Here is a 27168-nt window from a genome sequence, read left to right as displayed (position 1 = left end):
CCACGGCCATGTCTGGACAGGGCTGGGCGCCCGGCCCATGGAGGCCGGTTCGGGCTGCACAGGGCTTGGCCTGAGCACTTCCCTCCCATAGAGGAGCCCCCTCTGACTGCAGGGAATGGGGCCACCCCGCTACACCCACAGCTGCCCCGACAGCTCTTGTGCAACGTCCCGTGGAGACCGGATCGCGGGGCACCTGATCCCATTTCAAACGCACCAGGAGAGCCTCTGTGTTAGGAGCCCGCGGACCCGGGCGTCTGAGGCCGAGCTCCGGGACGCCCACCGTCTCCCGCGGGAGCCGGCCGCTAGGTCCGCACGAGGCTCTTCCGGGGTAGGAGGGAGCCAGCCGCAGAACAGAAGGCGGTACCTCAGGGGCCTCGAACCCTCAAGGGCTTCATCAAAAACCACGAGGGTGGGCTTCCCTGGTGGCGCGGTGGTTGGGAGTCCGCCTGCCGATGCAGGGGACACGGGTTCGTGTCCCGGTCCGGGAAGATCCCACATACCGCGAAGCGGCTGGGCCCGAGAGCCATGGCCGCTGAGCCTGCGCGTCCGGAGCCTGTGCTCCGCAACGGGAGAGGCCACAACAGTGAGAGGCCCGCGTACCGAAAAAACAAACAAACAAACAAAAAACCACGAGGGCGGCCAAACTGAGTTCGCTCACCTCCTAGTAGCTCATGATAAAAACTACCAGGTGTCGGGGAGGCCTGGGAAGAACAGCCGGCAGAGCGCCCACCCCACCCTGCCGTCCCCTGGGCCCCGGCCTCCTCCCCAGCTCTTCCGGGTACCTGGCTACAGGGGTACATACGCTTTGCCCAGGTTCGTGCCCACATTTGGGGAGCCCCACGTGCGTGCCTTTGGCATCTCCTCTGTTCTTCAAGATCTGGACCCCATAATCCATGGACCCTCGGGCTTCCCAGGGACTGTAGCCGCTTCACACTGTCCCCACCCCCCGGCCCGCGGCTGTCCTCGCTGTCCGTGGGCAGCCCCAATAACCTCTGCCTCCCTGCCTGCCTCCCAACCATGTGTGTCCTCCTTGGGTTTCCACACACAGTCCTGCCTCCCACCCACCCTGCACTCTGGGAAGGCAGCAAGGGGGTCTGTAAGCTGTTTTCAAGATTTCAAAAAGCCCAAAGGAAATCATACATTTACCTCAGTGAGGTTCCCAGACTAAATAAAACATTAAGTTTATTTGCTTTGGGCTGGAGTCATATCAACTCTGTGTGGTAACAGTGGTTATCTTGACTGATCTGAAGCACTAATTGGCAGCAATATGTCTTTGATGAATAAAACTCAAAGGACAAATTATTATTCAATAAATGTAGTTTGTTGGGTAGATAAAAGCTTTCGAAACATGGAATCCCTTGAGGAAAGAACTAAAAAGGATCTTTTGTGGTGAGAGGGGTGGGGACCTCTGATCTACACGAATGTCATACTTTCATTAAAGCACAGCACACACATTTTTCCATAGGCCTTTGATGCCAGATTTCTCATAAGCGAATTTGACTTCACAGCATTTCTACAAATAATACATTGTTCATGCCGGCTTTTCCCAAAGTGTGGTTCACCAAACCCTGCTGATAGGTGTTCCTTGGGAGTTCATAGGAAAGGGTCCATGATCAAAAAGGTTTTGGGAAAAACTAGTTAAACAATGTTAAACCATTTATTATGGAATTTTTCAGAGCTCTCAATAGGTGACACGAACTGAGAATCTCCACGAGGGACACAGTGTGCGCCATTCCTGGCAGTTGGTCAGGGATCCATTTTTTTTTTTGGAGGCACGTTCTCAAGTAAGTGTTCCACAGAGCACACTTTGGAACCCATGAGTTTATGATGACAAAGATGACCCAAGAGCCCCCTGACAGCCATGAGGGTGGACAAAAATAAAGAGGAGAAAGATGGATGAAGAGACAGTGGAGGGTAGAAGGTGAGGCGCCAGCGCCAGAGCGGGAGGGACGGACATACCAGCAATGGCAGCACTTCTGGAATCATCTCTCTGGTCCCTCTGCAGAATGGAGATGGAAGACAGGTACGAAACAGGAGTCGCTGACAGGCTGTGTTATCCCAGGGCCCTGGATTCAGAGGAATAGCTCAAGTGACTTGGGGAATTTTGCTTAATTGCTTAATTTGACTTCCAGCCCTCATCGTGTTTTCTCCTGTGAAAATAGCAGGAAGCGGGGAGTTTATGAGAAGTGTGTCAACAGCCTTCAGTGAAACCCGCTTAATAGGATCCTACCTGACTCCTCATCTCTGCAGGCCCTCCGAGTTCCCTCTTCCTTCCTCCGGCACCTACGGGTAGACCCTCACAAAGCCGCCTCTAGGTTTGCCCCTGAACAAATGACATGATTCCCAGTGTGCAGTTACAGTGTGGCTCTGACACACGTCCAGATGCAACATGAAAATTAGGTGACATCCAGATGTTTTCCCAAATGTGAAGACTCTAGAACGACTCAGACAAGGCCAGTATGGAAAAGGAGAAGTGGTCTTGTGAAGGCTTCTCCAGGAAAATGCACAGACGTGTGGCTAAATCTGCTTTCTGCAGCTCCTTTGCAAAGAGGGTAAATGGAACACCTAATCAGGAGCGAGGAGACAGTGCCTTGCAGGCAGCTGAGTGGGGAAGGAAGAGGGAGAGAAGGAAAAAGGAAAAGGATGTACTTTTAGCTCCTACAGTATGCCAGGTCCTTCCACCCATGTTCTTTTATCTCATCCCCAGAGATTCCCAGTGAAGTAGATTTATTACCTCCATTTTACAAATGAGAAAACCAAGGCTCAGAAGATCCATGGATAATTAATTAATGATCTGTAGCCCAAAGTCCCACAAGCTCCCCCTATGCTCTGCTGCCTCTAGGAATTCAGAAGACCTGACTTGGTTTAAGGAAAGTGATTGCCCAGTCAAGAATTCAAACAGAAGACTCTGGAAGACACAGCTGAGAAACTGTGAGGAGGGCAGTTTCAGGAGGAAGCCGAGAGGTTCATCCCTGTTTCTTGCCCCCACCCCCCGTGTCAGGGGCAGAGAGTGTGAGGCAGTGACAAACCAGCAAGAAACCCAGGCTGACCCCTAAGGAGCTGGCCAGAGATGAGACCACTGGCCATCTGGGCTGTGATGCTTGAACCAGCACAGGCTCAACAGCAAGAACGTGGTGGCTGAATTCCTAAACCTGTGATTGGAAATGACTGAAAAGCTTCATCAGAATCTAGAAATGATTTCCGTTTGTGCTTTCTAATTGTGTAGAACTTTGAACTTTGCATGCAAATTTCAAATCTCTTTTCTCTTTTTACTCATGTTAACAGTCCTGGGAGGTGAGGGGTGGATAAGCAAGTTATTAGTGTTTCCACTTGACAGATAAGGAAAGTAGGGCTCAGAGAAGTAGGGGGAAAGGCATCCTTTATGTCTGACAACTGGTGAATGACAATTCATTACTTTTGTACACTTCTTGATACAGTACAATATCTAATCTAGAAACACCCCTAAGATGAGCCATTCAGTGACTTGAATTGCAGTTAACATCTGTGGCAGAACGAGCACCCGAACTTGAGTTTCCTGGCACCAAGAGTCAGAGCACCCCTTCCTGCCATCCCATTTCTAGATTCAACATAAGAAGTCACCTTCCACAGATTTCCAAGGCTTTACACTCCAAAATGGCATCCAGTCTCTGGAAATACTTTCCGGTGTACTGAGGGATGGTCACCAAAAGTCACACTGACCAGGGTATGGTGACTTCATGCCCAAGCTATCTGCAGCCCAGGAGGTGTCTGGAATTTACCGGGCGGTCTTCTGGAACCACAAGCAGATGACTGTTTAGTAAATTAGCCACCAGTGTTAATGGGAAATTTAACACCAGTGCTTCTTCCCAGTGACCTCATTTGTTGAGTCAGACTTAATTCTATCACAACCCTCTGAGCTCAAGGATCCAAGTCACTGGATGGCGTGCTTCTGAGGCATTCTCAGACTGGGTACTACTCTTGATCGCCTTAAGGGACGGGGAAAAAAATTCCATCATTCAACAGTTGCTGGGTTTCAATGACATACCTGTTTGGCTGCCCTGCCCCCTGCCTTTTTTTTTTTTTTTTACACAGTGAATTCAGCCAGGTACTTTGGAATGCAGACATTAATTCATCATTAATTTTCAGATAATGTTGTCATCAAATATTGGTAAGGTTGAGTGATGCTGAAATATTATTCTGAGAAGAGCATTCTAAAATCTCTGCTAGGGACGAGCAGCCAATTTAGGGCAGTTGAACTTAGGGGCGCTGTGCTTTCTGCTTGTTACTGACACGGCTTCCATGCTGTGGGAATAGAAATGGGCTGATTATAAAATTCATTATTATGTTCCCCTGGTGACAGAGACAATGGGCATTTTAAGACAGAAGAATAGAGAGCTTTAGAGTTATCAAGTCACTGGTTAGGATAAGAAAAAGAAACAAGAAGGTCAGTTAAAATAAATAAGCCCTTTGGAGCCCACATCAGGCAAACAATTCTTTTTAATTAAGGAAGAAATTTAAAGCACGACAGAAGAGAAAGGGGGCTTAAAGACAATTTCTGTCAGTGTGAGGTATTTTCAGAAAAGAATTAGGGCAACTAAGGATTATTATTTTCTTAAGCTTTTGATTGAAATCTCAGACTTTTATCCGTTCTGCAGTTAGAAAATGAAGAGGCGAATGGCTCAACCTCCCTCTGGAAATAACCTGTAGCTGTTGAAATTCTTGGGGCAAAGTCAGTGGGAAGGAGGGAGCTGTTCAGCCAGCACACTGAGTAATCCTACTTCCTCCTCCTTAGCTTCATGTCTTGGCCACATGGCACATCAGATAATTTTTTTTTTTGGCCTTGCCACGTGTCTTGTGGATCTTAGTTCCCCGATCAGGGATTGAACCCAGGCCCTCGGCAGTGAAAGCACCGAGTCCTGACCACTGGATCGCCAGGGAATTCCCAATATCAAATAACTGTTGACTCTGCACTTTCCCTCTAGAATTTTCTCCATCAAGGTTGCCCTTTCCCAGGGGGTTAACTCAAGCCTTCACCCCTGCAGGCATGAGTTTCGGGGACTGCTGTCTAAGGGACAGGGCTCTTGTCTCTCTGGCAGCAGAGTGAACTCCTCAGAGCAAAGACCATTCCTTGTCTTTACCAACAAACCCGCACATAGTGGGTGCCGGACTTGGCTCTCGAACCATACAGGTAGTTTAGCTTCCTGCCAGGTAAAAAGACCTCACTAAAGTCTCCAGCATTAAAAAAAATGAAAAATCTCTTTCTATTCTACCATTGGGAAAAAAATCTCTTGCCTGTGTAGGAGTGCTCTCTTAAGTCCCTACCGTGGAGTGTTACACACCATTGAAAAGAATAAGATCTCTATCTGCTCATGCAGAGGGATTTTCTTGGTGTATTTATTGTTCAGGGAGCAAAACAAGTGGCAGAGAATTGTACACTGTGTGAGGCAACTTTTGTAAAACAAACAGTGACAGAAAAGGAGTGACACCCTTTACGTGTGAATTTGTTTGAATGCACAAGGAGAAAAGGGCAAGTTTTTAATAACTGTTACCTTGGGTTACAGGCATAGGTAAAGGGACCGAGGGACATAAGAAAACACGTTTTGGGGAAAGCGCTTATAAACAAAGACAAGAAGTGTACGTATTAGGGTAGTCATTACAGGTGTTCATACAGGGGTTAAAACGAAAAACAAAAACAACTTGGAGTTCAACCCTGGAGTTTCATTTTAGCAGATGCAAACCACTCTATATAAGATAAACAACAAGGTCCCACTGTAGAGCACGGGCAGCTATAGTCAGTATCCTGTGATAAACCATAATGGAGAAGAATAAGAAAAAGAGTGCATATATAGGTGTATAACTGAGTCCCCCTGCTGCACACCAGAAACTAACACAGCATTGTAAATCCAACTTTACTTCAATTAAAAAAAAATAAAAAAGACAAAAGAGAGGGCTTCTCTGGTGGCGCAGTGGTTGAGAGTCCGCCTGCGGATGCGGGGGACACGGGTTCGTGCCCCAGTCTGGGAGGATCCCACGTGCCGCGGAGCGGCTGGGCCCGTGAGCCATGGCCGGTGAGCCTGCGTGTCCGGAGCCTGTGCTCCACAACAGGAGAGGCCACAACAGTGAGAGGCCCGCGTACCGCAAAAAACAAACAAAAAAAAGACAAAAGAGAGTCACTGTGGTACAACCACACATTGCAATTCCTCCTGCACATAGATGAACACAGAGAGAAGCTGGGGCAGAGCCCTCGGGTGGTGGTGAGACAGATTTTCCCCTCCTCCCCCTGCTCCTCTCCCCTCCCCCCAACCCTCCTTCTGCTCTTCCTCCCCTCCCTCACCTCCTCCAGGAAACTTGGCCGGGCTGTGGTATGGCTTGCTCTTTGCCCAGGGTCTGTCACACCACCAGAGAGCCGGTGAGCCTCCAGAGAGGGCAGGTCTGGGTCTTCCTCCTGCTTCTACCCCTCCCAGGATCTGGTGAGATAAGTGACTTACCCAAGGTCACAAAATCTGCCACCCACCAAAACAGGCCTAGCCCCCGGGTCCCCCAACTCCAAGTGTGTTCTTTCTCTCCTGCATCAAGTGGCTGGAGGAAACGAATGTGGACAGATTTTTGGGCTGCTCTGACATCCCTGCCCAGGGAATCCAAGTGAGCTGAGGGCCGGGTATGTCTGTCTGATACAAGGGAAGGCGCCCACCAGCTCCCACCATCCCGGGGGAGCCGGTTACAGGCAGCTCACTGTGTCAGCGAGTCTTCACTTTGCTGCCCTGAAGGAGCCCCCTGATCCAGAGGCAGGTAAAAGCCCTGCTGGCACCCGCGTCGGCCTGGGGATCACTTTTAGTGCCCGTACTCTTGCCAAATGTGCTGTTTTCTGCCTTTACCATACGCTGGGCCACCTGGGGCCGGCGCCTAGGCTCTGCGGGCCTCGGTGCTCCCTGCCTCTGGGCCTCCCTCGCATCCCCACCTCCAAGCATCCCTCCGGCCCACCCTGGCCTCTGCGGGCGAGCGCTCCAAGGGGCTGCGGGGGCCCAGCGGAAGCACAGCCTCCAGGCCCACGCAGGCGCGGAGTGCCGGGAGATGCCGGCCTGGTCTGGGGTGGGGGCCTGTGCCCGCATCCGATCCCTGCCCCCCAACACCCCATCGTTGCCCATGTTCTCATCTCAGAATGTCACCATTTCCGTCTGCTTGCATAAGCCAGGAACTCGGGGCTCCACCTTAACACCTCCTCCTCCTTCATCTCCAGGGGAACTAATTGCCGAATCCTGTCCATTTTATCTCCTAAACATCCCTGGCGCTCATCCCTGCCCAATGTGCTCTCCTCTCCTGGCTGGACCACTGCAGGGTCTCCTACTGGGCGCCTTCTTCCCTTTTGCCTCCCTCCAGACTAACCGAGTGGGGATGTCTGGAGGCGAGGCCAGGGTATAGGTCCTTCTCAAACTTCCCCATGCTTCTTACACATCTGGGGCTACAAACCACCACTCCAGGCCACTCTGCACAGCAGCCAAGATACTTGTTCTGAAACACCTATTTGATCTCTCACTCCCCTCTTTACAACCCCTCACAGGCTTCCCAGATGGCTCCTCTGATCAAGACAGCACTCCCTCCACAGCCCACTCATCCAGGCTCACCACTGCCACCCCCGATGTCTCTGGAAGTCCTCCCCTCACCCTGGCCTTCCTCCAGCCCTTCTCATCCTCCACACTCCCTTTGGCCAGAATCAGCACATGGTCTTCCCCTCCTGGGAGCATCTCCTTCCGCATCCCACTCTCACAAGCTCTCGGGGAACTCTTCTCTCTTCCTTCTTCACACTTCCCTGTTTGCAGTTATACATTCCTAAGCATGACTATTTGATTAATGTCTCCCTTTCCCCACCACGAAGGCAGAACTATGTCCGAATTTGTCATTGTCACAGCACACGCTAATCATTCAGGAATATTCGGGGGATTGAGTGACTAGATAATTACAACACGCATTCAGGTGAAGGCAGTGATGGTGGATACACAACTGGGAAGATCAGAACCCCAAACTGAAGGAGGAGGCATCTTACTGAGAGATAAAGGACTCACTGGACTTTTTCTGGCCAGGGCACTGGGGCAGGAGGAGGCTGCTCTGCATAGCGGGTGCGAACAAGGCTGTGGAACAGGTAATCCATAGGAAGTAGCAAATGGGAGATACGACTGGAAAGATGAGCTGTGACTGGATCACACAGAGCCTTGAGCTCCAGGCTAAGGGGTGTGGGCTTGATGCTGTGGGCCACGGGGAATCCTTGAACACTAAGTTTAGCGTGGAGAGGCCTTCACTAGTATTTCCAGCACGAGGGCGGTATACAAGCATGTCATCGCGGGAAGAGATCTGAGCTCATGCAAGCCCAGCCCTTTCATTTAGGAGGTGAGAAAGTTGAGGCCCAGAGAGGGAAAGTAATTTCCTCAAGGGCACACAGCTGACTCCCAGTGCAGTGCTTTTTCAAAAGGAAAAGAAGGACCATCTCAATTACATCAGTCTAATTTCAGCCCCTTATTAATTTTTTACATTGCTTCCACCGATCAACCTCCTTTTCTTTGCCAATTATTAGACAATATATTTGTTCATAAAAGTATTCCTCCTGGCTAGGGACTTCCCCGTTGGTGCAGTGGTTAAGAATATGCCTGCCAATGCAGGGGATGTGGGTTCGATCCCTGGTCCAGGAAGATCCCACATGCCGTGGAGCAACTAAGCCCGTGAGCCACAACTACTGAGCCTGCACTCTAGAACCCGCGAGCCACAACTTCTGAAGCCTATGCGCCTAGAGCCTGTGCTTTGCAACAAGAGAAGACACCGCAATGAGAAGCTTGCGCACCGCAATGAAGAGTAGCCCCCGCTCACCGCAACTAGAGAAAGCCTGAGCGCAGCAACGAAGACCCAACACAGCCAAAAATAAATAAATAAATAAATTTATTAAAAAAAAAAAAAGTTTTCCTCCTGGCTCCTGCTCTGTTGGCCATAGCTGCTTAGATGGCCTGGCTTCTGGGACTAACTCTGCCACTTACATACCTTGGGTCATTCCCTCCCCTCTTGTGGACCTTTAGTTTCTAGCTTGCACTGTTAACTGCAGACTTCCCAGAGAGAGTCAATATAGGAAAAGTCCTCTGCTAGGCCAGTCATAATGGAGATGAATGTTCAAAGGCCCTGTGGCACCCTCAAGCTGATAACTTTGTCCAGCAGCTAGGCCCAGAAATGGCCATGAAGACACTTTCCAAGACCTGACAATAATTCCCTGGTGAGCCTAGCTGGGCCTTTCTAACATTATTTTTAACACCTGCCCTCAGATGTTTTGAAGGGGCAAATGGAGGTGTCAGGCATGAGCAAGAACTCTGTGTGTAGAGTGAGGCTCTGAGGGAGCTGCTGGTGAGCCCTGAGGCTACACAAGGATCTAAAAAGGAAGAGAAAACGTACACAAACTGCAGCTGGTCATCATTCCTCTTCTAAACCCTATTACATCATATCTCCCCAAGGACTGACTCTGTTCCTCCTTAAAGAACTGGTGAATCATTCTTTTTTTCTAAAAGCAGTTCCTTCTACAAATGAAGGAATCCCCATGGCAACGATTTTATGTCATTGGACCCCTAAGAAGGAAGTAGAGTGGGAGCTCTTTGCCTCTGCCCAGGATCTGAGGCCTCTCGTTTACATAAGTCTGAGAGACAAAGGAATTGGCCTAACCTTCAGCCTTCGGCTGAGGTAGAAGCTAAGAGGAGTCTCCGAAAGAAAACAATAAGCAGGGCTATCAGAGCGGTCCACAAGCATCTGAGGAAGACGCGGAAAGCGCAGAGGAGGGTGTGCTGTTCTGCAGTCTTCGGGGGGGAGAGCCCAGACCATCTGCTATCCTGGGGGCGGCTGCGGGGGGGGCTGCCGCCCTGGCCTCTTCCCAAGCTGTGCTGGGGAGACCGCCTTCCCTCTCCTTCCTCCTCCCCACACCCCACCCCTTTTTTCCCTGTGCCAGAAAGAATCCCCTTCCCTCTCGACGGAATGGGAAAAGAATGAAAAGAACCACCTCTGGTCGGACTTGGCCTGTAACACTCCTCTTACAGAGAAGAAGCGGGGCTCGGTGCCCTCCTGCAGGCCAGCAGGGATGAGTGGAGCGCGTGTGAGCGATCCCGCTGCAGTGGTGACTGCCTGGAAGCATCCAGCTCTCTGCAGAGTAGTCTCTCTCTTTCTCATACCCACAGGGCATTCTGCTGGAATGACTCGGACCCATTTACGGCTGCAGGGACTTCTGCGGGGCCCCTATCCTTCTGTAGGCTCAGGGCTCACCAGCAGCTCCCTCAGAGCCTCATTCTACACACAGAGTTCTCGCTCATGCCTGACACCTCCATTTGCCTCTTCAAAACATCTGAGGGCAAGTGGCCAAGGTGGGGTTCACCTCCTGACTCAGGGACCGTCAGCACCTCCACCCAGCCCCAGGCCCACCCTGGACCTCCAAGGCACAGAGAGACAAAAGGCCTGGGGAGCAGAAGGGCTGAGTCTCACCCAGCTGGAGACCACGGTGCTTTCTCCATTGGCTAGGGGACCTCTCCTGCCTCCTGAGCCCTGGGATGCTTCTGTCTCTGTCTCTTTCTCTCCTGTTTGGCTCAGAGCCTTAATCTTCACACCACCCACCTCAGTGTCCCATTCAGGCCCACCCTACTTACCATGTCCAGGACTCCAGAACTTTCTCCTCACCTGGGAACTGTCACCCGCCATCGCTTTATGACTTCGCATTGGGAACAGTGAAACAAAATGACCTGGTGATACGCTGTTTGGGACATGGGCCTCCCTGGCCCCCTCCTGCAGGCTTCCCAGTCACAGCGCCACCGCCTGCCACCTTAGCCAGTGCCAGCTGCTTCCCTCTCCCTCAGGACAGAGCCTCACCCACGGCCAGGTGGTCTACCTGGGGGGCTGGCTTTGCCCGTCCTGGGGTCTCTGGGGAGGGGAGGAAGGGGAGTAGGAGGGGGGGAAACGTGACCATCCCCAAGAGAGGGATAAAAGCCAGCAGCTCCCTCTACCTCTTTCCTGCCGGGAGCCCCCAGGCAGCAGACCCTAGACGCTCTGGGTCGATGGCCCTGCCCAGGCACGCAGGGCAGGCGGGCAGGTGGGTTCGGCTTCTTTCCAGTTCTTCTAAATGCGAATCACGTGTGCTTGGGCTTTGGCGTCTGTTCCTGCGTTTGTTCCTCGCGGCCCACTGCTCACCATCCTAAAGAAAAAGAGACACGAGACACCCTTACTCACCGTTGCCTCCACTTCAGGCTCTAAGGTTGCTGCCCTTCCTCCTCCGGTTATCTGACGTTTCCCCGCAGGCCCGTGTTTGTTGCCGGGAAAGAGACTGAGAAGACGAGATCCCCTCCTCAAGTCCCAGCAACTATTGCCGGGAAAAGGATAAACCCCTCAGCAGGGTGTCTTCCTTCGGCTGAGGCTGCCTTTATTTCTGGGTTGGGGGTTTAACAGTAAAGGTTTTCAACTGGTAAATGTCCTTTGGGTGAAGCTTGCCCCAGATTACAATATAGATAGTTGTTCGTATGTCACCCCAAATCCCATGGAGACGGGACTCTTCCCTCAGGCTGAGCACAGCTCTCTGGCAGTAGAACGCCCCTCCCCCGCTACAAGTCGTTTGAAGGCCCTCGCCCCACCCCCCCTTCACAGCGCCTTAGGGGCCCCAGCGATTAACCCCATGCCTGGCAGAGTGGGGTTAGCACGGACCTGATGGGCCCAGGCAGCCTGGGGCGAGGAGCGGGTCTGGTCCTAGCTGCACTAGTGGGGGCAGATCCCGGCCCTGCCTGCTTCCCACCTGGCTAGGCTCCACCCTGAACTTCCTCCTCAGTAGGACAGGGCTAGTACTGCCCGCCTCAGGGACTGCTCTGAGGATCACAGACTGTGTATATAAAATTAGAACAACAAATGACAATTTGACAAATCCTTCCCGTAAAGGTTTTTCTAGAGAAGCTCTTAGGTGTGGAGTTGAAAGGAAGAGATGTCCAAGGAAGAGATTCTTCAGTCAACAGACTTTTGAGCAACTCTGTGCTAGATGCTGGGGCACCTAGGGGTGCCTGGGAACAGGGGAACAACGACGGAGGGGCAGGGAAGGAGGTGAGCTGAAATGGGTGGGCACAAGCTGGACAGGCAGAATCCAGAGGGGCCAGATGAGCCGCCAGCGTTGTGGCTGCCCAGCCAGCATCTTTCGCGACCCGGGCAGTAGGAAGTCATGGAGAGCAGCATCTTTTCTGCCCTCTGGTGGGGACGGAGTTGGGGCAGAAGGGCCATGCGGAGGACGTGGGCTCAGCCCCTGTGTCTGCCAGAACGGTGGCTCTGACTTCAAGGCAAGGAGGGAAAAGACTTAGAGGGAAAAGATTCCCCATTAGCCTTGGGAGATAGAAAGGGGACCTGAGCAAAGGGCTGGAGCTGGTTCCCTGGAGCAGAGAGGAGTGAGAGCAGGCAGCACGCCCAGAAACATCTCAGCGTGGCCTGAACAAGGCAAGACTGGATTGAGAGCACCCTGGCATGGCAGGAGAGCGGTGGACAAGCTTGCAGTGGCGCTGTCAGGCCCAGAAAGGCTGGCAGGCTTTGGACTTGCTGTTGAGCAGAAGCCTCTTCTGGGATGTAAGTTCATGCCCTTCCACACAGTGAGCCTGGAGGGCTTTTCCTGCCTCCAAATGAAATGAAGTCATATCTTCGACAATCAAGAACTTCCACATTGATCCTAAGTTCCTTTTTAAAAAGATGCTACAATTCAAATGTCCATCAATGGCTGAATGGATAAATCAAATATGGTATATCCATACAACGGTGTATTACTCAGCCATTAAAAGGAACGAAGTACTGACATACGCTGTGACACGGATGAATCTTGGAAATCTTAGTGAAATCAACCTGACACAAAAGTTCACATACTCTATGATTCCATTTATAGGAAACGTCCAGGATAGGTAACTCCATAGAGACAGAAAGCAGACTGGTGCTTGCCAGGGCTGGGGGGAGGGGGAAAGGTAGTGACCGCGGAATGGGTAGGGGTTTTCATTCGTGGGGATGAAAACGTTTTGAAACTTGATAAGGGTGGTAGTTGTACAACCCTGTGAATGTAACAAATGCCACTGGACTGTACACTTTAAAGTGGTTCATTCTGTGATTTTATGTTATGTGAAATTTGCCTCCATTTTTTAAAAAATTGCAGATGAAAGAAGAGAAATGAAATGTTGTCATGGATGCTCTGATGCTGTCAGGGCCCACCTCAGGGAGTGACACCTGACTTACTCCCCTCCCTGCCTGCTGGGATGCTGCCACAGACAGGCCTGGGTTGTCAGCCCCCCGCAGGACATGCCCCCCCGTTACACTCCCCCTTCCAGGGGCCCCACCAATGCCTAACTTGCACGGGGGTATAAAGTTCTGACCCTCTCTGCCCCTTTACTCCTCTGAGCGCCCAGCTTCAGAGTGCCCAAAGGTCCGCTGAAACACACCCCAGCTCAACTCCTCCCTCTGCCCATGCCTGCCCCCTTCCCAGATGCACATCCCAAGAATTCCCGCTAACATGCCCCCACCCCCCACCAGCCCTCTCCCTCCAGAGCCAACCTCCTCTCTGGGTTGGCTTCTTGGGGACCCACTGCAGCAGACTCCTGTATGGGAAAGCGTTACCTAGCCACGCAAATCAGCAGGGCGACAGTCTGGACCACTCGGTGACCCGAGGCCAGACCATACCCTTTGTGGTCATGTAGGACAAGACTGTGTGAGTCTAGGTGCCGCTGGTGTTTCTGTTTTTTTTTGTTTTGTTTTGTTTTTTGCGGTGCGCGGGCCTCTCACTGTTGTGGCCTCTCCCGTTGCGGAGCACAGGCCCCGGACGCGCAGGCTCAGCGGCCATGGCTCACGGGCCCAGCCGCTCCACGGCATGTGGGATCTTCCCGGACCGGGGCACGAACCCGTGTCCCCTGCATCGGCAGGCGGACTCTCAACCACTGCGCCACCAGGGAAGCCCGGTGTTTCTGTTTCTATCATCTGAGGAGCAGGATTGCAGAGCGGGCCTGTCTTGGCATTTTGGTTTCACAGTTGCTTTGGGACCCCTGCCAGGACAGGGCCCCTGACTGGGAGAACTTTGGAAAGACATTCACCCAACCATCCTGATCCCCCAGGTTACTTGTTTCCAAGCCTTTTAAAAATAGAAGTGTGAAAACCACATAATTGCCGAGAAGCCTTGGGGTTCTGCGCTTCTGCGGCCACGGTCCTGTTGGAACGCAGCCTTGGGATGCAGGAACAAGTCCCTGTTCCCCTGCCTGTGACTCAGGCGGCGCAGGCACACTTGGAACGTCGTCGGGTGCCAGGCCACGAGGCCCGACGGGGCAGCGGTCACCGGGCAAGCCGAGCCTGCCCTGTAATCACTCAGGGCGGTGGAGGTGCCGGAACAGCCTTCCGCCACCCTGGCCTCTCCTTCAAACCCTGGGCTGTGAGCAGAAGGGATTCTTGCCCAGTAAAGGAGGTGGAGATGGGAGATGGGGAGTTTGGGAACTCAGGCAGGTCATGAAGTCACATCCTTAAAATTTCTGCCACTTATCTTCAAAAAGAAAATATCAGAACTGCCTATTTCACCAGGTCCAAGCAGTTTTCTTTAACAAGTATTTTAAGAGCCTGGAATAAAGCAGGATAACATATCAAGAATTTACTTAAATGCGGCAACTTGAAATGTGTGATATTTTGCAGAATCGGGGCTGAGGTTTACTTTGGTGGAAATGATGAGGGCGGAGTGGGCTGAGCCTGAGCGAATGATGGTGTATAAAAGATATCACCGCAGCGGAGAACGAGCAGGCTTTTCCAGAACGAAAAAGTGTTCCATTTCCATGCAGTAACTGATAAGCTAGCGATAAACCATTTCCCCTTCTTCATTAATGATCCCAAAGGAGTTTTCCTGCCTGAGATTTAACTTGCCTAAACTTCTACAAGCCCCCTGGGGCAATAAAACCGTTTAGTTTAAAAGGTGTAATTCAGATTTCATTTTACTAATTTGCTGAGACCTCCCCCACTTAAGTGAGATAGTTAAGTAGTTGGTAAAACACTACACCAATTATTTAAAATATTAATACATTGGTGATTTTGAAAATAATGTAGAATAACATGTGATGTTAATTTGGATAAGTGGTTGGGTCAGTTTTGTGCATGAAATGCAATTCCAGCACCAGGCCCTTTGCCCGTGGCCATGGATTTGGAGGCTCACACTATGGGATGTTGCCCAAGTCACTACTAGCACACACGGATACCATGCCCAGCTCCTTGTCAAGGATAAACTGTAGTGTCTGCCAGGAGGATGGTGGAGACCAAACATGCTGTTTGCCTCCCCGGCACCATCCCTCTGGGGGTTTGGACCTGATTCGCTTCTGGGGGGGATCGGGAAGGTGTGCAGCCTGATTTAAAACCAAACCTTGAGCCCTTTTAAAGAACAATAAAACATATTTTACATGAAAAAAAATTTTTTTTTGCTCCTTTTTGCAGGCCACTGGGGATATATTTCCTGGACTTGTGATTTGGAGGTAGCCTTTTTCTTCCTCTTTTCGTGGTTCCTACTGGAAGCATCCAGGCTGAGCTGACATTTTCACACCTTGAAAATGACTTTCCCATTGTCCTATAGTTCTAATTAGGGATGTGTACTCAGGTTTCTCCTTGGCTTTGAAAAATGCTTTAAAAAATCAGAAAGCCTCTGATTTGAGGAAAAACTGAGAAGTTTTCTTGGTGACTTTTGAGAAAAATAGGCTCTTCCACTGCTAGAGAGTACTGTCAGGACATGTGACCTGTGCAGCCACACGGGGCCCGGTGCCCAGAAGGGCCCTACACTTGGTTTAATACTCAGCTGTCACCTGGACAAACCTTGAGGACATTATGCTCAGTGGAAGAAGCCAGTCACAAAAGGTCAAACACTGCATGATTCCACTTATATGAGGCGCATAGAGGAGTCAAATTCATAGAGACAGAAAATAGAATGGTGGCTGTCAGGCGCTGGGAGGACAGGTAATGGGGAGCTATTGTTTAAAGGAAACAGTTTCCATTTGGAAAGATGGAAGAGTTCTGAAGATGGATGATGGTGATAGTTGCACGGCAGTGTGAATGTACTTAATGCCACTGAACTGTATACTCAAAAAGGGTTATAATGGCAAATTTTATGTTATACAGATGTTACCACGGTAAAAACAAAATAGAATTCTGCTGCTGCTGCCTTGAAATTGTTATTTTTTTAACAAGGGGTCCTACATTTTTGTTTTGCACTGGGCCTTGTAAATTACCTGGCCAACTGAGCAGTGTTTCAGGAACTTTAATGGATACAAGTCTCCTGGGATCAGAAGATACAGGTTCTGAGTCATTCTCTGGGGCGAGGCCCAAGATTCTGCCTTTCCAAGACGCTCCCAGGGGCTGCTGATGCCGTGGTTTGTGGACCACACTTTGTAGCGAGGATATAGAGCAGTGAGACCTGGTTCAGGTCCTAGAAAAGTTCCGGGCATAGTTCCTAAGGAACTTAGTCATTTTGAGGAGGGCATGACTTTCTCGGTCCTTTGGGCAGCCACAGGATACACTGAAATTTGAACAAAACCTTCTGCGGCTCCCCCTACATTAAGCAGTAAACTCACCAAGTCTGTCCTCTGGGGTTCCTTTTCTAGCTGGGTTAATGGTATCTCTGTTACACTTCCAACTCAAATCTGCTTCTTTTCCTGCCTCTGGTACAACAGAGAACTGGCCCCAAAGGTGAGTCACGATGCCATGTCGGCCTCAGCAAACCTGCAGCTCCTCGCATCTTCTGCAGGCCCCCAACCCTCACAGACCAGGCCTTCGTAAGCATCCATGGCCCTGGGGCTTGGCTTGGACTAGGGGCCTCTTGCTCTACTCTATCACCCTCTCCAGCTCTAGGGACACTGAAGCCACTCTCTGATGCTTTGTTTCCCTAGACCCCCTGATTAGCATAGCCTGTGCCCTTCAAACCCTGAGTCAGAGTTGGACTAGCAACTTTTTTCTTCCTACTTCAAGATTTCATGACTCATTGAAATCGTAAGGGTTTGCATGCTAGTATAATGGAGGGCATCTGTGGGGAATCTCCATAATTGATCCCTGCCCCACTCCTGCTGTCGAGACCAAGAAGAACCCAGGCTGGTGTCAAGTTACCAGTAGGTGCCATGGTAAGAGCACTGGACATCAGGACCTCCAGAGATGGCAAGAGTCTCCAGCAGAACCGCAGTTGGGAGGAGCCCCAGCTGAGCCTAACCCTGGGTTCTGGGCATAGCTACGTCTGATGAATTTGTGGGCTGGCAGCCCCTGGGACCCATAGCATTTACCATTTGTGTGAGGTTAGCAAGGAAGCAAGAAGACGTGTGTTTGGGTGAAGGTGCCTGGGAGCAGAGATGGGAGAAGCAGCGAGTGAAAGAACAGTGTAAGAACAGTTCCTGTCCCTCGGAACTAAGTCTCTGTGGGGCGTAGAGCACAAGTAGAGGGTGGCTCCCTCTGGATTCAAACCCTACGTGCAGGGTAGTTCGGGGGATATTGTTATTCTGCACAAGTGACTCCGGGCTGAGTGGCGATCAGGATGGGATTTAATGTTCCTCCAAAGCCTGGTCAGCATCTGGGGGCCTAAGCAGAGAGGTCTCCTTTGAAGGCGATGACACAGCTGTAATAACGTCTCCCTCCCTCGTCTCCCTGTCTCGCGGTGCCAGCAAAAATGTGGGCTGGTGAAGGGAGGCCAGAGAGGATCACTGCCAAAATGGGTAAAATTAAAAGGTGAGCCTCCAGCTCTTTCTTATTTTGCTAGCAGGAGAATTGCTGGGCTCGGAACAGAGACCTGGAACTGTAATAAGGAAGAGCAGCATTTTATCTCAGAAAAGATCGGTTTAATTTGCATTTGGCTTTGGAATACAGGGAATAATTCTCTTCTGAAAAGATTAATCTTCCCCACTTTGCTCCTCTTTAGCTTTCTGAATGAACTTGACTCCTTGAATGTGCCCCAGCCAGATGGGTGGAGTCAGAAAAATGGGCGTGAGGGTGGGGGTCATGGGGGAGATCGGTTGGACGTTAGCATCTTTCCAAGAATGTTCCACCCAAGCACAGGATAGGTGTAGACTGGGTCTGTGCAATGTCCCCCCTATCAAAAAGAATCCCCTAGGAGGTTCTTCATAAACTCAATTCATGAATTTCGAGCCGTCGCCTTTGAATTACTGGAACAAGGATCAGACTCTTTGGTTAAAAAGACAGGTCATTGGGGCTTCCCTGGTGGCACAGTGGTTGAGAGTCTGCCTGCCGATGCAGGGGACACGGGTTCGTGCCCCGGGCCGGGAAGATCCCACATGCCATGGAGCGGCTGGGCCCGTGAGCCATGGCCGCTGGGCCTGCGCGTCCGGAGCTTGTGCTCCGCAACGGGAGAGGCCACAACAGTGAGAGTCCCGCGTACCGCAAAAAAAAAAAAAAGACAGGTCATGTCTGGGCTACGGCACCGTGGACTAGGAAGGCCAAGGGGAGGGGGTGATGCTGGTCGTTATGATAAGCCTGGCAGAAGAAGAGTATCCATAAATTTAGACCAAGAGGCACTAAATCCTTCCAAGTGATGATAATTATTGTACAAGCATTGAGAGGCAGTCTTCTCAACGGTTGGCTGAGCAGACCCTCCCATGGAAATCCGCTTCTCCCCTAGGCAAAGTGTCCCCTTTTGGCCTTGATGCCAGGCGGGCCTCAGCAGCGCTTTGCCTGTTCACAGGCATGGTTCCCATCACCCTGGCCCACAGCCCTCAAAACTCTGTCTTGCCTGTGACTTCCCAGACTGTCACCCTTCACAAGCTCATGTTCTGTAGCTCTGGCAACCAGTTTTGTGCGTGGAAGTAGAGATGGTGGTCGGTGTTATGGGCTGAATTGTGTCCCCCATAAGTTCCTATGTTGGAGCCCTAACTGCCAGTCCCTCAGAGTGTGACTGTTTGGAGATTGGGCCTTTAAAGAGGTAATGAAGCTAAAATTAGGTCATTAGGGCAGGTCCTAATTAACGACTGGGGTCCCTGTAAGAAGAGAGGAAGACACAACCCAGGGAAGACCAGGTGAGAACACCGGGGCAGCTTGGCCATCTACAAGCCAAGGAGCAGAGCCTCAGAAGAAACAACCCACCACACCTGGCTTTCAGACTTCTAGCCTCCAGAGTTGTGGAAGAATACACTTCTGTTTTTCAGCCTTGCAGCCTGGGATACTTTGTTCTGGCAACCTTGGCAAACTAACACAGTGGGGGAAGTAATGAAATAGATACAGAAGAGGTTTCCAGAACCCCTGAGAGGGCCGAGGCTGAGGACACGTAGGACGGGTTGGCCTGTAGGAAGAAGACAGGCCACTGGGGGGTAGAAGTGGGGGTCATCTGACACCCGAGGGCAGATGTGGGAACGGGAGGAGGACCAACCTGGAAGGCAAAACAGGGATTCCAGGGCCATAAGTAGAGGGGAGGGCCGACGGAGGGACATGCCTGCCCTCTCCACCCACCAACATCTTGATGTACTGTCCCTCCGTTCCAAAGGGGCTGGATCTACGACTACAGGAACATGAGGGAACAGCCAAAAGTACATGAGACCCATTTCCTAAGACGTGAAACACAAGCCAAGGTTCTGTTTGTTCTCTGACAATGTAAACATCACATATCTTTATTAAGAGAGAAAATAAAAAGCCAAGAATCCACACGAGCCTCTCTAGAGAGAATCTCGTCACCGCCACGACCGAGGAATCTGGCCTTCACCGGCATCTTAGCCCCGCTGACCGTCAGACGGTTGCCCAGACAGACGGCCACGTCCAGGGGCTGCATTAGGACTTGGGTGAGGGCCCTTTTCACTCTCTAAATAACATTCAAAGTTATATTTTACGACTGTGTTGGTATAAAGATGAAGATGTTAACATTGTATACTAAAACGTTTTCTTCAGCCTAAAAGTTTATTTCTGCCTTCTGATTCTACAAGAAATGGAAATATTCCCATGGGCCCCTATGGTACAGGGGGCCTCCTGGGCCTCATGGGGGAGTGGGCCCTGGTCCTGGTGTGAGCCGTCCTACAGCCCAGAGGCCACACAGGCTGGGCAGGAGGGTGGGGGTCCCTGGGAGATGGAAAAGCAGACTTGGCTCTGAGCAGAATGGGGGCAGGGAGCAAGGCCAGCAAGTCACTGGCCCCTGTTTGGCCCCCAGGGAAGGGGAGCGGGTAGGACCTGCAGGGATGGCACCTTTTTTAAAAAAAAATAAATTTACTTATGTTATCTTATTTATCTATTTTTGGCTGCACTGGGTCTTTGTTGCTGTGCCAGCTTTCTCTAGTTGCGGCGAGCGGGGGCTACTCCTTGTTGCGGTGCGCGGGCTTCTCATTGCGGTGGCTTCTCTTGCTGTGGAGCGTGGGCTCTAGGCACGTGGCCTTCAGTAGTTGTGGCATGAGGGCTCAGTAGTTGTGGCTCGTGGGCTTAGTTGTTCCCTGGCATGTAGGATCTTCCTGGACCAGGGCTCGAACCCGTGTCCCCTGCATTGGCAGGCGGATTCTTAACCACTGAGCCACCAGGGAAGCCCAGGGATGGCGTCTTGATGCTGCCTTGCTTGCTCTCCTCACCCAGGGGTCTCAGATCTCCCTTCACCAGGGGCCAGAGCTGGCACGGAGCCTGGGGTCTGGCTGAAAGCTGGGTCAGGTGGCCTGGGGTGGGGTGCGGGGGATGCCCCATGGTTGTAGCCTGGCAGGCATGCCCTGCATCTTATCCAGCTTCCTCCACAATCCCCAGCAGAGTGCTGGCCTGTGGATGCCTGAAGTTCTTTTTGATTAATTGTTTGCCACTGTTTGCAGCCCGTGTGACGAGAACCTAATCAGCCCCCTAACTGAACCCTCTGCCCAATGGTCATAGCAATTTCTAGCGGCAGGGGGCGCTCCAGCGCTGGTCGTGAAAGGTCGGCCGGGCCAGGTGCTCGAGCCTCCGGCTTGGTGACCAGAGAAGGGCAGGAGCTCTGGGAACACTGGTAGGGGAGGAAAAGGCCAGAGGGCTGGGAAGCTGGGAGATACCTTGGCACTAAGGCAGCCCCGACAGAGGCAGTTTAGGTCTAGAAAGAGCCCCTGTGGGAAGGAGAAGTACAGTTCGAAAAGTAAATCAAATGTGAAGAATAATTCATCAAACCCGCCCCACCTCCACCTCTGAAGAGCCCTTTCCTGTCTCATGATCTCCCTCCCCAGACTCCAGGCTTCTTCCCTGAAGGGCAAGGAGAACAGCTCTGTTTCGGTGTAGGAATATACATGTTCAGGTTATGAGTGACTGGGGTGAAGACCCAAGCTAACCTCCCCTCTGAAGGCCATGAGTCCAGAGAGCCCCTCTGATCACATCTTTGTCTAAAAACAAACATGGAGGAAACAGAAGGATATGATTGTCTTTCACAGAGTGCCAGTGGGGCCCCTCTGAGGAGAGCACAAGGGCACCCCACCCCCATTTTTTAAAAAAATATTTATTTATTTTGGTTGCGCCGAGTCTTAGTTGTGACACACGGGATCTTTGTTGCAGCATGAGGACTCTTAGTTGCGGCACGCATGCGAGATCTAGTTCCCTGAACGGGGATCGAACCCAGGTCCCCTGCATTGGGAGGGCAGAGTCTTACATGCTGGACCACCAGGGAAGTTTCCCCAAGGATGCTATTGTAATGAAAACAAACGTGGCCCTTTCAGCAGCTGAGGACAAACAGGAGATGAGACCAGTCGGGGCAGATGAAGAGAAATCAAAGCAGCACATGTAGGAAGCACAGAGCAAAAACAGGCAGAACATGTACTGCAACAGCCTTTACCATACTGTACATGCTGACAAGCTTCTAACGATGCCCTGGGCCTTCAACAAGTGCTAAGGTATCGGCATCTGTTTTTGAAAGCCCAGTAGAGAGTCCCACAGTTAGTATGGGTCACAGAAAGCGGGGTGATGAGGGAGAAGTGCGGGTGAGCACCTTGCCTCTGCAGCGTGGGCCTAGACCTGTCTTTCCCCAACTTCCTCACAGTTCACACAGCCAGAATATGAAGCCCAGACAAGTTAAGTAACTTGCTCAGTGTCACATGGCAAATTGGCAAAAAAAAAAAAAAAATCTGGATTGAAAGACCCAAGTAACAGGACTCCCAGTCCAGTGCTCTTTGTTTAGTTCTCACTGGGCCATTCAGTCGATGACTAATTACTGAGAACTCACTATCTCTTAGGCTCTACTCTGGTCTTGGCCTCCTGAGTGGTTTCTCAGGTGTTTGGTTCTTATCGCATTTTTATCATCTTTCACCAACATCCAGTCCACACACCACATCTGTGGTTAGGCCGTGCCTTCAGTGGGCTCTGGGCATCCTGTCTCCAGACCTCCCCTCTCGTGTGTGGGGCTCTCAGGAGGGGCAGAAAGCAGCCCAACATTAGCCTGGCCCCAAACTGCCCCTCTCAGGGGCCTTCACTCTCCGTGTCTAGAGGAGACCAACATTGACAGCTGCACAATGGGCCAAGTTAAATGACTCCTGCAAATAGTTTGATGTGTCTTGGATCATTTCTGATCATAATATTTAACCTTTGTTAGTGCTAAGGACTGTTCACACATTATATTATTTAAACCTTCCAACAAGCCTCTCCATTGAATAGCCCATTTTGCAGATGAGAAACTGAGGCTTGAAAAAGATTAAGTAGAATGAGGGAGAAGGGTCAAATCTGCCTTACAGAATTCCAAATGTAACGTGACTACCCCTCCCTCCAAGAGGTGTGGCTTAATTCCTCTGTCCTTGAGTGTGGGCTGGATTTAGTGACTGGCTTCTAAGGAATAAAACATGGAAAGGGAAAATAGTAACTTTGCAGTGGAGGAAACTGGCAGACACCACCCTACGCAAGTGATACAGGCGACATCGCCAGCGATAAGTCATGTCGAGAGCAGATACCCCCCACATGATATGATAAGGGCACTTCACCCCTGTGGTGTTCTTCCCCCAAATCCATAACCTGGCGTGAGGAAAGGCCAGAAAAAGTTATAAATCGAGCTACAGTCCCTGCCCTGTACTCTTCAAAGTGTCAAAGTCAAGAGAACACAAGGAAAAATTGAGAAATAGTCACAGACTGGACACAGCTAAATGCAACATGGTATCATGGATTGGATCCTAGAACAGAAAAAGGACATTAGTAGGAAACACGGTAAAACCTGAATGAAGTCTAGTTTTAGTTCCTAGTAATGTACCACTGTTAATTTCTTAGTTTTTTTTTTGTTTTTTTTTGTTTTTTTTTTTTTTTGCGATACGCGGGCCTCTCACTGTTGTGGCCTCTCCCACTGCGGAGGACAGGCTCCGGACGCACAGGCTCAGCGGCCATGGCTCACGGGCCCAGCCGCTCCGCGGCACGTGGGATCCTCCCGGACCGGGGCACGAACCCGCGTCCCCTGCATCGGCAGGCGGACTCCCAACCACTGCGCCACCAGGGAAGTCCCTAATTTCTTAGTTTTAATACGTGTACCTCATTATGTAAGATATTAGAGGAAGCGGGGTAAAGGATACAAGGGAACTTTCTATACTGTATTTGGAACTCTTCTGTAAACCTAAAATTATTGAAAAGAAAAAGTTAAATAAAAAAAGATTAAGCCCAAGGTCACAAACCAAGCCAGGATTCAGATCCAGACCCCTGATTCTCTGAAGCTTTTGATCTTAAATAACACCCTTGGTTATGTCTGCAAATAATGTCACCTGCTGTTCATTGAGTGTTGTGTTCCAGGCACTTTTACATATGTTATCCCCCCCAATACGTCATTCCTTGTTTCACAGGCATTTTCTCTGTTTTTCTCCTCCCATGGGTGGTATACTCTTCAAAGGACAGAGTCTTTTCATTCAGAGTGGTGGTCCTCAAATCCAGATTCAAAGGTTAACAAGTTCACAGGCACATAGACACACCTCACCCACACTCACACTCACACAGCCTAGCACTAACCCATGTGCACCTAGGATGGCATATCTTCCTTCTCTTGTTTCTAGTGAGTGGGGGACAGTCCTGCTTCCCAATCGAAGATACAAATAGGGACATACTTCCTCCCCAGAGAGATTTCAGTTCCTTGGAAACAAATAATCCCAACTCTGGGTATCACTCCAGCCAATAGCGACCTGACTGGCCTGTTAAGTGAAGGGTCTGCCACTAGCCCGTCATGTTACCCCCAGTCCCCAGATGGGACCTTTTCTTTGTGGGGGGCTTCTAGTGAACATTTCATTAAATCGATGACCCACCTCTTGTTCAAACCAACTGGTTGCTGGAAGTTCTGCATTTGTTGTTATCAGATCCAACAGGAGGAACAACGGAGGTCGCTGGCTGGAGGGCAGATCAAGTCTAAGGCCGGGATTCGCTCTCTCAGCAGAAGAGAGGAGAGGAGACCTGCGATTTGGAATAGAGAGCTCTCTGTGGACCCCGGGTATTTCTGGGGAGCTCCCCACTGAGAAAGGTAAATAAAACACCCATCCCGCATGCCAGCCCCTCCATTGCTTTGAGCTCCCTCATCTTATCTGACTTTGTTCACCCTCATTGGAAGAGCACTTGCCTTCTCTGGACCCCGGTGTTGGCAGAAAAGGCAGAGTTCTCGGTGACTGTGTCCCTTTTCTTAGGGAATCATCCAGCCAGTGGTTTTCCCTGAGCACGTTCAAAGATCCCACCCTCCCCTGGCTTGCTATAGGCCTTTCAGTCTCTGGATAAAGTTGAGACATTTAAAATTTTGAAAAATGAATCTAATTCATGTAGTTAGTATAGATAGCCTAACATATTTAGTTTGTCTAAATAACTAAATCCTTTATTCAATGACTGAGAAAATTTTATGGCCCCAATCCACATCCCCCTCCAACTGACATGCTGCCGCCGGACTCCAGGGAAGGGACTGAGTCGTTCATCCTGGCTGCTCTAGAAAGGAGCGTGGGGGTGGGAGTGGGAAAATGGGATTTCTCCCTCCAGGATAAGTGGGATCAGGGTGCCAGGCAACAGACAGGAGGCTGAGACCAGGGCATGGCAGCATCCCTGTAGAAAACCCCACAGGGCAAACGAATAAAGCCCACCACGAACCTGGTTGCAGGTTCCCCTGTGGTTCCTTCCATCGAGATATCCCCGAGCTGGCTTAGAGAGGTCAGCCCGTCCCAGCCGTGCTGCCCGGCATTAAAGGAAGACCTGAGAGTGTCTGCTGGGGCCTTGGGACCCCTCCCCTGCCCAGGTGTGGAGAGACAGGGTGGGATAAGAATTCCTGAATCACAAGAAACAAAATTTCACTTTTAACTGCTTGGGGTCCCTTGCTGAGTCACCTGATTCCCAAAGGACCTTGGCTTCCCTTCTTCCACCTCCCCTGTGTCTCACGGAGCACCTGGGATGGGGAGCTGGCCCAGAGCTCTGCCTTGCTTGGCTGCCTCCCACTTTTTACAAACAGTGGAGGGGCTGGGGTGTGAACTCCCAGAAGTCCCCTCCTCACCCCAAATACTGAGTTTTTCCTGGGTCCGTGCACACCCCGAAGCTGGGACAGCACAGGGGCCTGTGGTCACGCCCTGTGAAGTCTTGGCGTGTGTGACCACACACAGGAGACTACGCTGCAGGAGGCTTGTCGTGGCCGTGGACAGCTCTGGTCATCTCACAGATGCCTGTCTCCAGGATCTGCTGGCTCTTCCCCTCTGTCCATCCACAATGGTGCTGAGTGATTGGCCTAGCCCTGGTCGGATAAGAACAGGAGGGTGCAGGGGAGGAAGAGGAAGCAGGGAAGAGAGTCACGAGGGGAAAGGGGCCGGGTGCCTATTACCGGGCCTGCTAGCAGAGGAGTCATTGAGTCAGCCCTGAAGGTGGAGGTGCCAGGACCGCTGGCATTGCAGGGCTGGGGGAGGGGGTGGGTGCAGTAGGGTACAGGGGTTACCTCCACACACACACCTCGCCCTGCCCTGTGCAGTCTGTATGTTGTAGAGGATATGACTTGAACTAGGAGTAAAGTACCACACTGTAATTCTCCAGACTCTGTGTGTGCTTGGCTGGCTAACACAGAACCCTCTCATGCACTAGGAAGGACTCCTACCTGTGGAGACTGAAGGTGTGAAGTCTTCTCCTGAAGTTGTGTAGGAACTCTGTGTGCTCCCCGTCCTAGCAGTGTAGGAACCTACCTGCCACCCCAACTAGAGAGGGAGCTCCCTGAGGGTAGGGTGACCCCAGCCAACACCATTTGGAGCAGAAGAACTGCCCAGCTGATCCCTGCCTGAATCCCTGACCCACAGAGTTGTAAGAAATAAAAAAGAATTTGTAACTGAATGATTGAATGAATGAGGGAATGGAACTCAGGTTTGCCCAGGAAACCTGATTTATTTCTACCAAGAGGACCTGAAGTCAATGGCTGGACTGAGCTTTAAAAACGTCCTGCTGGTTCAATGGCATGTCTAACTCCTCCTGTCTTGTGTCACTCCAAATGCATTAAGTTAGAATTCAGCTCACTTTAGCAAGCATAAGAATCCACGCCACGCAGTGAATGTACCTCTGCTCTAAACCCCCCATCATGTGAGGCCCACAGTCCCCTAGGACCCCAGCTAATGCTTGATCCTGCTGCTACTATTAGTTTGTCACCATGGTCAGTCCTCCCTGACACCCTCTGTTGTCTGAGTTAACTGCTCCCTTCTCAGGTCCAGAGCCCTGGGTCCGCACCCTGGGGAGCCCTTGCTGTGCTGCCTTGTTATTTTTCATTAATGTTTTAGCCTCTCCTGCTGGTCTGCATTGTGGTCATCGTTGGGTTTCCCACAGCACCAGGTGCAGTGCCCACCACTTCAGAAGACCCTGAACGTTGGGGCAGAGAGGGAGGGAGGCACAGGGAGTCCCATCAGGCCAGCTTCAGCCCCACCCGGCAGGGAACTGGAGCTACAAGAACCTGACATGTATTTTTTTTTTTTTTTTTTTTTTTGGCGGTACGCAGGTCTCTCACTGTTGCGGCCCCTCCCGCTGCGGAGCACAGGCTCCGGACGCGCAGGCCCAGCGGCCATGGCCCAGGGGCCCAGCTGCTCCGTGGCATGTGGGATCCTCCCGGACTGGGGCACGAACCCGTGTCCCCTGCATTGGCAGGCGGACTCTCAACCACTGCACCACCAGGGAAGCCCCTGACATGTATTTTTGTAACTTTAACTTCTTCTTATGAAAAATGTCAAACATACACAAAAGTAGGGGAGAATAAAATAATAAATCTTCATCCAGTTTATTTTTATTTTTTATATTTTGCGG

At 51.1% G+C, this 27168-nt stretch overlaps 1 protein-coding gene across 1 annotated transcript; it reads right to left on the bottom strand.

The window, feature by feature from the left end:
• Positions 1-543: 543 nt before the first annotated feature.
• Positions 544-25741, bottom strand: LOC113629351 (uncharacterized). Its single transcript, XM_027123771.1, has 6 exons — positions 25718-25741; positions 25397-25506; positions 24180-24324; positions 10992-11179; positions 10638-10699; positions 544-2066 (listed from the first exon to the last, which is right to left on the bottom strand). The coding sequence occupies exons 1-6, from the start codon at positions 25739-25741 to the stop codon at positions 1747-1749; spliced, it is 849 nt and encodes a 282-aa protein (XP_026979572.1). The 3' UTR covers positions 544-1746.
• Positions 25742-27168: the final 1427 nt, after the last annotated feature.

The sequence above is a fragment of the Aethalodelphis obliquidens genome, unplaced genomic scaffold (genome assembly GCF_003676395.1).
Source record: "Aethalodelphis obliquidens isolate GAN/ISIS:26980383/991018 unplaced genomic scaffold, ASM367639v1 scaffold26, whole genome shotgun sequence".
Lineage (NCBI taxonomy): Eukaryota > Metazoa > Chordata > Mammalia > Artiodactyla > Delphinidae > Aethalodelphis > Aethalodelphis obliquidens.
This window is presented reverse-complemented; position numbering and strand designations above follow the sequence as displayed.

What these genes read in the sequence shown, in the direction of transcription:
- LOC113629351 (XM_027123771.1), bottom strand. Translation starts at nt 25,741, where the DNA reads ATGACTCCTCTGCTAGCAGGCCCG. An exon ending in CTCCTCTGCTAGCAGGCCCG is followed by an intron (nt 25,507 to 25,717) that starts GTAATAGGCACC and finishes CCTGCAGCGTAG; the next exon opens with TCTCCTGTGTGTGGTCACAC. An exon ending in CCAGTTGGTTTGAACAAGAG is followed by an intron (nt 11,180 to 24,179) that starts GTGGGTCATCGA and finishes CTTTTTCTTTAG; the next exon opens with GATGGTGAGCAGTGGGCCGC.